The sequence below is a fragment of the Sciurus carolinensis genome, chromosome 13 (genome assembly GCF_902686445.1).
Source record: "Sciurus carolinensis chromosome 13, mSciCar1.2, whole genome shotgun sequence".
Lineage (NCBI taxonomy): Eukaryota > Metazoa > Chordata > Mammalia > Rodentia > Sciuridae > Sciurus > Sciurus carolinensis.
Window position 1 is genome coordinate 26,177,600 of NC_062225.1, and position 9,131 is coordinate 26,186,730.

At 41.5% G+C, this 9,131-nt stretch overlaps 1 protein-coding gene across 3 annotated transcripts in view; it reads left to right on the forward strand.

The window, feature by feature from the left end:
- Dguok (deoxyguanosine kinase) overlaps nt 1-8,730 on the forward strand; it is a 33,980-nt gene extending 25,250 nt beyond the window's left edge. For 2 of the 3 annotated variants that reach the window (XM_047521863.1, XM_047521865.1), the window contains 4 exons: nt 785-932; nt 7,117-7,232; nt 7,938-8,037; nt 8,502-8,730. In XM_047521863.1, coding sequence (XP_047377819.1) covers nt 785-932; nt 7,117-7,232; nt 7,938-8,037; nt 8,502-8,528 — 391 coding nt within the window. In that variant the 3' untranslated portion in view covers nt 8,529-8,730. The remainder of the gene's footprint in view (nt 1-784; nt 933-7,116; nt 7,233-7,937; nt 8,038-8,501) is intronic. The other variant, XM_047521864.1, reaches the window with a different exon arrangement.
- The last annotated feature ends 401 nt before the right edge of the window (nt 8,731-9,131 follow it).

Sequence of the window (9,131 nt, forward strand, 5' to 3'; positions counted from 1 at the left end):
AGCAGGTTGAGGACTCAGACGCCCTCAGTCCTGAAATGAAATGTGCTGGGTGGCTTTATGCTGGATTCACTTGGTTTTTGTTTGGGGCCTTGCCATCACCAGGAAATCTCAAAAGTTCAAGTTTGTACTCTCTGCTGTATGTCCCCGCTGGTTTAAAAATTGTCATGGACCAGTGAGTTACTCTTCTGGTGTCCCTTTTTTTTCTTTTTTTCTTTCTTTTTTTTTGGTACCGGGAATTGAACTCAGGGGCACTCAGCCCCTGAGCCACATACTTAACCCTATTTTGTATTTTATTTGGAGACAGGGTCTCGCTGAGTTGTGTAGCACCTTACTGTTGCTGAGGCTGACTTTGAACTCATGATCCTCCTGCCTCAGCCTCCCAAGCTGCTTGGGATTACAGTTGTGTGCCAATGCACCCAGCTGGTATCCCCCCCCCCTTTTTGTGTGTGTGTGTGGTGCTGGGGATTGAACCCAGGGCCTTATGCTTGCAAGGCAAGCATTCTGCCAACTGAGCTATATCCCCAGCCCTGGTTTCCCCTTTCTTGCAATGACTTATTCCATCTGGAAAGCTGTGATCTCAGCCTCTAAGTCGAGGTACTGTTTCTCATCATAGTGTTGAACAAGGAAGAAGATGTGGGTTAAGAATACAGATTTCTTAAGGATATATGAGGAGCTAGAAAGGTTAAGTGCTTTGAACAGGCATGGAACAAGTTGGTTATTGATTTTTGTGCTTCTTTCTCTCTTGTGCTTTTCATTTCATTTCCCATTCTTACCCTACAACCAGGTATATCTTTGCAAAGAATCTTTTTGAAAATGGTTCCCTCAGTGACATCGAATGGCACATCTATCAGGACTGGCATACTTTTCTCCTGCAGGAGTTTGCCAGTCGGCTCTCGATACATGGCTTCATCTACCTCCAGGCTACTCCCCAGGTAACTCTGAACCTAAAGCCTTAGTCTTCAAGACTTTATGAAACCTAAGAGGTGACGTTCAGATTTTCTTGTTGGAGAAGTTAGAGCACAGGCATTATCCAGGGCAGAGAAAGCAGTAGGTGGATACCCCCTATTCTAGTGTTGAGCACACCATGTCCCACAGGTCTTGTGCAGCAGTGTGCTCAAGCAGTGAAGTATGCATTGAAGGGTCCCTCTTAGTGAAGCCACAAAGCCAGAATAAATTGGGCACTATCTCTATCACTCCAGGTTTGCAGAGTGTCCATACACTCTGAACTACAGCCAGTGGCCTCAGTGCTTCCTTCCAATGGAAGGGTCATAAGAGGTTGTAGTGGTCTCATGGTGGTTTTCTGGATAGGATGTGGAGAAAGAGAGAAGAAGGATTTTCTAACTTCATCCTGATACCGCCCTAATTTATAGCCTCTTTTTTAACCTTGAGGAGACCATGGGAATGACAGGATGGACTACAGAAGTACATTCTGTGGCTTTCTGACTTGGACTTTAGAGCTAACCGACATACAGGATGATGTCATGACAGGAGACTGAAGTGTCTGGAGACAGTATGGTCTTTGGTTTCTGCTGACTGACAGCGAGAGTGGGCAACCCTGGGGAAAGCTTTGCACTGGAGGAGTCCTTGTCTGTAAAATCCATTGACTAAGACAAGATAGCACTAAAGATTTCTGGAGCAGGAGTCTAAGTTAAGGCAAGAAGTACTTGCTGAAAGATGCATTGCTCTCAGCTTTTGAGAATTACTTCTAAAGTATAGTCAAATGCCTGCTATACCACATAATCTTAGAAGGAAGGAAAGCTGTCTGGAGGCTAGAGGCCATGCTTTTCAGAGCTAGGACTAAGCCTTGTGGCAAAAGTGAGCCTGAGAGCAGATTAAGCAGTCAGAAAACAAGTGGGAGAGTCACTGTATCAGAGACTCACACAGGCCATAGAGCAGAGGATCTTAGGAAGGGAGCAACCAAATAAGAGGCCTTTGAATATGACGGGATCCAGATATTGGGGATCTTTGTTTTGTGAGTTTCTAGAAATTATAGGACAGAAGCTACATTAGGAGGGAATAAGAGATTCTACAGAAATTAAGAGAGTCTAAGGTTTAAAATGAAAATGAACTAGAAATTCTGTGAGGCCAGAGGGCTGAGAACCTTCAGTGAAGATTCTCTTTATGAAGAGAACCACACTAGCCACATGCCATGGTGCACACCTCCAGCAGCTTGGGAAGCTGAGGCAGGAGAATCACAAGTTCAAAGCCAGCCTCAGCAATTTAACCAGGTCCTAAGCAATTTAGCAAGACCCTGTTTTAAATAAAGGGCTGGAAATGAAACTCCATGGTTTTCACCCCTGGGTTCAATCCCTGGTACCAAAAAGAGAAGAGAGAGAACTATGCTAAAGTTAAGTGCATTAATTGCAATTTGACATTTCTGTGACTTCTTTCAGTGCTGTTTGTTGCTTGGGAGCAGGTATATAAGAGGCAAATTCATGAAAGTGATTATTTTAGAGGTAGGTGTCAGCAAATGGAGAAAGAATTCCCTGCCAAAGAGGGTAGCTTGAAGTAGTTGAGGGTAGGGTTCAAGATGAGAGAAGGCTTGCCCCAGGAGGGCTTATAACCAGGGCCAAGGACTATGTTATTGAGCTGATTGAAGGATTTGGTTGTCATTTAAAGAGGTGACAGGTTTTCCATGGGATGACTGGACTGAAAGAAGCAGAAGATTGAGGGGCTGGGCATTAGAAGGGAGAGTTCTGACTTCATTATTCCAAAGGAGATAAAAGTTGAGTGCAGCTAGCTCAGTGCCATGAAGACAGTGTCTGGAGGAGCAAAGGAGGAGGTGGGCTGATTTGTTCCTTGGAGTAAAATAGCACTGCCTGACCAGCTCATGGGCCCGTATTTCTGGGGAGCGGAGGTTGGGCTCAGACACCGGGACCCACAGAAAAGCAAGGAAGTCTCCTTCACTTTTTTTGTATGTGCTCTGAATGAACTCTGAATGAATGACCTGGATAGGGGCAGGGGTAGTGATGGTGATTATCATTGGAGGCACTGATATATTCTTTTGAGGAGATGAATTAAAGTATTTTAGCTGGTAAGAATGAAGTGAGTTGAAGGATTATTGCAACTTAATGGCAGAGAAGAAAAATAGCTTGTTTGTTTTGGGTTAGATGGGGATTTTTTATTTTTTTAATTCTAGGGCTTTCTAAAAAATATTTTTAGTTGTAAATGGACACGGTACCTTTATTTTTTTTATTTTTATGTGGTGCTAAGGATTGAACCCAGTGCCTCACACCTGCTAGGCAAGCACTCTATCATTGAACTCCAACCACAGCCTATAGCTGCGGATTTTAATTCTGTTTTAATGGCATTAGATCCAGGGATTCAGGAATGCCCATATCCTTCCCTTACATTGCCCAGCCTCTTCTGAGATTCAGAGGTAACTATACCCAAGGGAACAGCTGTGCCAGTGCTTAATACTTCAGCACAGAATACTGACAAATGCTGTTTAGAGCATGTGAGATGGACCTCAGTAGGGATTTCAGCTCCTTTTCACCTGTTTTCCCTTAAATTTAAAAAAAATAAGAAGAGAAATGGCTGGGTCTTGGTGTTCCCTCAGTGCCTTGGAGTCAGGCAGAGAGAGTGCAGCTGACCAGGGTGCCTCAAAGAGCCACGCCTTGCCTGGTACTGTGAAGCATGGAGACTGGCATGCAGGAGGTGTGTGGGAACAAATGATTCCTGGGTTTGGGGCTTGGGAGGCACAATGAGCAGACCCAGCAGTCGTCACCATCCAGTTCCTGTCTCTGACCCTGAGCAGTCAATACTAGCTCTTCTCCCTGCTATCTAGGAGAAGATGAGCCGAAGGGTCCCTCCCTGCAGTTTGCACCTACACTCTCGTTCCTGTTCTTATTCAGGTGTGTATTCAGGAGGACCGTGATGAGTGGGGCCAGGCAAAAGCACTATTTGAACTTTTTTTAAAAAAAGAATTTGTCATAACCATGTCAGTAAAGCAAGAATTGTGCCACATGTTCAAAATAGGAGTTTATCTAGACTTCGGTGGGCAGGGAGGAGTTTACTTTGTTAAGCAAATTAATAGTAAAAAGGACAATATTAACCTATTTTAATAAATCAGTGTTCACATCAGTGTCGCAATGAATTATAAGTAACTTTTGTAAGAATTGCTGTGTTCTTTTATGTACTTGAAAATAAAAACATACATTTTTTTTTAAATGTTCACTAATTCAGACAATATTTTTCTCTCAGAGAGGAACATAGGTAGTAATTTAGGAAATCCTAAACTACTGACTGGTGGGAATATAAATTAGTTGACTTCCAAGGAGGCAGTTTGGCAGTATGCTCATACCTTTTGGCCTGTTAATCAGTTGCTTGGAATTTACTCCATAGATATGCTCACACATGGGCAGAGTAGCCTGTGTACCAGGCAGCATTGTTTGCAGTAGCAAATTATTGGAAACAACCCAGTGTTCATCAGTAGGGACTGTTTGAATTTCTTGTACTCTGTCCATACACTAGAAAATTCTGAGAACATAAAAAAGAATGAGAAATTCTTTATGTACTAATGTATAACTAAGATTTTTTTGCTTAGTGAAATAAAGCAGATACCAAATATATGGTGGAACACCTTTTATATACTTTTTTTTTTTAGGTGAAAGTATGTGTATAAATTATTTCTGAAAGTATCCAGAAAGTTAATAACATTGGTTGGGGCTGAAGAGAACTAGGTAGCTGAATGTCAGTGATACATTGAAAAGCTGTGATTAGGAAAGGGGGAGTGTCTTAGAGCCATCATTGAGGGTGGAGATATAGGGATAGAAAAATAGAAGGAAAGAAAAAAAGGAAGGTTCCAAGTGAAGGAAAGTAGAAAAGAAAGTAAGCCAGTCATGGTGGCACACACCAGTAATCCCAGCAGCTCGGGAAGCTGAGCCCAGAGGATCCCAAATTCAAGACCAGCCTCAGCAATCTAGTGAGACTCTGCCTTAGAATAAAATAAAAATAGCTGGGGATATAGCTCAGAGGTAGAGTGCCTCTGGGTTCAATCCCCAGTACCTCCCTTACCCCACCCCCCCAAAAAAAAATGAAAGTAGAAGAAAAAGATAGATGGGGAGTGAAAATGGATTTTTTCCCCAGTGCTGGAGATTGAACCTAAAGCTCACTATCACTGAGCCACATCTCTAGCCCTTTGTATTTTTTATTTTGAAACAGGGTTTCACTAAATTGCCTAGGCTGTCCTCAAACTTGTCATCATCCTCTCTCTGCTTCCCGGATCATTAGGATTACAGGTGTGTGCCACTGTGTCCAGCTGAAAATAGTAAATGAATACATGAAATGAGTATTTATTGACCACCTACTCAGCCATATCCTGTGCTCAGCCCTAAGCAAGAACAGAGTCTAAGCCTGCCTCCTGGGTGTCCCCCAGTCACTGTGTGCCCTCCTAGTGTCCTATGCAGACTTCACTCTATCCTCTGATTCATCTGAAAAACCACTGGTAGTCTGTGTTTGCCCAGAGCCTTGCCAGCATTCAATTCTGAGTGGGCCAAAGGTAAAGGGGGACTTCCCCAAAAGTGGGAATTTGAGAGCATACCTGCCTCTTCCATGAGTCCATGTTACCTCCTCCATTGTCCAAATTGCTAATAGCAAATCAAATTCCAAGGATAGGGACAGTTATTATTATAACTGCCCCTAACTTATTATCTTATTAATTGATTATGGAAAAGGCATAGAAAAGGTGATAAGAACTAAAAGTATTAACCTGTGAGACCTGTGTCTGCTCATCAGTTTGGAAAGATGGACATAAGGTCCTAAGTGAAATTTGCTTAGCAGAAAGGTAATAGAAGAGGGAAACAGCAAAAACCCCAAGTCTCTGAGGACATTATGTACTACACTTAGGGATAATGCTCACATTTTTTAAGTATTTGAGAGAGGGAAGTCCTAAATTAGTGGGTTAATCCATCTTCCAGTATACTTCCAGAACAGATAACATTGAATAATAAAACATTTTCCTGGCAGAGAGAAAAACAGAGGCAGTTCAGGCAAAACAAACATTTGGAGCAAAAGTTTTGAGGAATGAAGGAGCTTGACTTGTCTCAGAGGAAGAAGGTCAAATCTGACTGAAGCAACAAGACAAGGGGAGGAGCTAAGGAAGTTGAGAAGTAGGAGGGGTGGCCTTGTGTGACAAGTAATGATGGAGACACCTGTGTTCTCTGAGCCAGTGTGCTTTCTACCAGATAGATGCAGAATAGATATTGTTCAGCACACACAGTGAACTGGGGAAGGCAGGTTAGTGTCAAGTGTCCCATTTTTTTTTTCTTTTCATTTTCTCATTTTATCTTTGACCTGTACAGATTTTGCATTCTACTCCAGAAAGAGTGTTTGGTATAATATGAAAGAGATGTTTCAAATTACTTACCCTTTTATAAATAAAAGGTCACTAATACTTCCTTGAACCTTAGTTATGGTTATAGGCAGTAAGGAGTCCATGAAGTAATGCAAGGAAAGTAATGCCATTATATATGTATATGTATCAGTGCTATGGAAGGCTGAACTAAGGGACCAACTGGGAGGGGAGAACAGCTTTTGCCAGGAGCTTGACTTGCCTTATATCAGTGAATTCTGTGGGAGCTGGGGTGGGTGGAGGATAGGAAAATGGAAGCCCACCAAGATCATACCACTAGTGCATGATGGAAACTGATGAACTCCAGACTTTCTGACTTTAAGGCCTGTGCTCTTTTCAAATACTTCTTCAGGAGGCAGAGAGGCAAAAGATTTGCCATAGTCCAAATGAGAGTCAGTGAGCACCTGACTAAGGCAGTGAGAAGAGAAGCAAGGAGAGAACCAACTAGAGATATTACAGAAAATTTTGTGACTTCCTCATTGATTGGTAGATGAAGAAAGAAAGGCACTGCCAGGTTCCTGGTTGGATGATGTTTGCCGTTAACTAGCTAAGGATATTCCAGAGGAAGAGCAGGTCTAAGATGGAGGTGGAGAGGATGGTGTAGATCATCCAATGGAATAAGGGAACAAAGCAACAGAACCAAGACTATGGCTTATAGTAACCAAGGTGGACACAGAGACAGTATGTGGGTCTCGGGGCTCCCTTGACTTCATTGTAACAGACAGAACAGCAGATGAACTCAACATATCTGGGATGTCTTTTAGGTTTGTTTGAAGAGACTGCACCAGAGGGCCAGGGAGGAAGAGAAAGGAATTGAGCTGACCTATCTTGAGCAACTTCATGATCAGCACGAAGCCTGGCTTATTCACAAGACAACCAAGTGAGTTGGAGAAAAGATCAATATCAGACAGAGACCTACTTTGCTACAGTTGATTGTTCAAAACAAGAAGTTCAACTAGACATGAGAGGGCTCACATCTGTAATGCCAGTGACTCCAAAGACTGAGGCAGGAGGATCTCAAGTTTGAGGCCAGCCTTGGCAACTTAGCAAGACACTGTCCCAAAAAATAAAAAGGTTTGGGAATATAGCTCAGTGATAAAATGTCCCTGGGTTTCATTCCCAATACCAAAAAAAAAAAAAGGTGTTCCACTTTTTATTAGATACTATTGCTTCAGCTTTTTGTTTCTTTTCTATCTTCTACATTTTCCTAGATTAAACATTGTAATTGATGGTGATGATACTTGTCTTAGGATGGAGAACTGAAAATTTTGGAAAAATGGTTGTTTTACTAAAGTAGCACTCCTAGTTTCTGGACTACCCTCCCTTTAGTTTAATATGTTGTCCACTTCAAATGTTTAGGGTTCTCACCTTCAGTATCAGTCTCAGGAAAAAAAGAAATTTTAGCCACCTTCTTTCCAACCAACTTTATTGAGTTTTATTTTGTTTTGTTTTGTTTTTTAATGCTGAATATGTGCTGTTTCATTGAGAAGCCATGTGAATTGAGCTGTGTTCTCCAAATTGTTAAAATTTGGTGTGTATGTGATGCTTGGTTCAGGTTTCTTTTTTGTGTTCATGCTTCATATAGGCTGCACTTTGAGGCTCTGCTGAACATTCCAGTTCTGGTGTTGGATGTCAATGATGATTTTTCTGAAGAAGTAACGAAACAAGAAGAACTCATGAAGAAGGTGGGAAGGATCTTAATTCCTGCATTCTAATAGTTTTCCTCTGTTGTATTTTTATCTTTCTGGTCTTTGCTTCAAAGTTTAATATATTGAACTTTGGGCTTTGCATCTCAGATTGCAGTTTACACTCTTAAAGCCAAAGGGATCTTGTACAAGTTACAAATAAAATTCCTATTCTCTGAAGTATGTAGGGGTAATAATTGTTGAATAATTGACTTGTAACATATGCTTTCCAGCTGACTTTCTCCTCTAAGGTATTATAAAACTGGGGAAATGAGACTTCTGGATTCTATTCCCAGCTCTGCCACTTGCTGCTATATGACCCTGGGTAGCTCACATTTCTTCTCTATGCCTATTTTCTCTTCCTCACAAAAACTCATGGGACTGCATACATACACATTGTGAGTGAACCATTGAATAGTGTGCTGAAAATGTGAAATTTAACTCGAATTTTCTCTTTCCCACAGGTAAACACCTTTATAAAGAATCTGTAACCAATTCTCAGATGTTCTGGCTGTGAACTGGGCTTCTCTGACTTTCTGAAGCTAGAAAATGTTAAACCTCCCACCCACCTTTCCATCCCCATCCCATTTTGCCCCTCAAGCACTCTTGACACACAGGGGTGTGTTTATGCTGTCTTTAGTTTTTGCCATTATATATATATGTATCAAGGATTTTGAAAATAAAGTTGATTGACATTCATTTTTTTAATCGAGTTACTCATTTTGTTTCAGGATGTCTCTATTGATGTCTGCTCTGAACTCCCTAATATCATATCAATTTTCTTTTTTTTTTTTTCTTTTTTTTTTCAACTGTAATAGGGATTGAACCCAGTGCCTCACACATGCTAGGCAACCACTCTAGCACTGGGCTACATCCACAACTCATTTTGTTTTGTTTTGTTTTATTTTATTTTATTTTATTTTAAGACAGGGTCTTGCTTAGTTGCCCAAGCTGACCTTGAATTTGCAGTCCTCTTGCCTTAGCCTACCAAGTTGCTGAGATTCTAGGCATGCATCACCATGCATGGGTAACTAGTAGTTTTCACCTGAGAAAAATCTTAGCCTTTTTCCTTCTGGAATCCTTCACCAACCAGA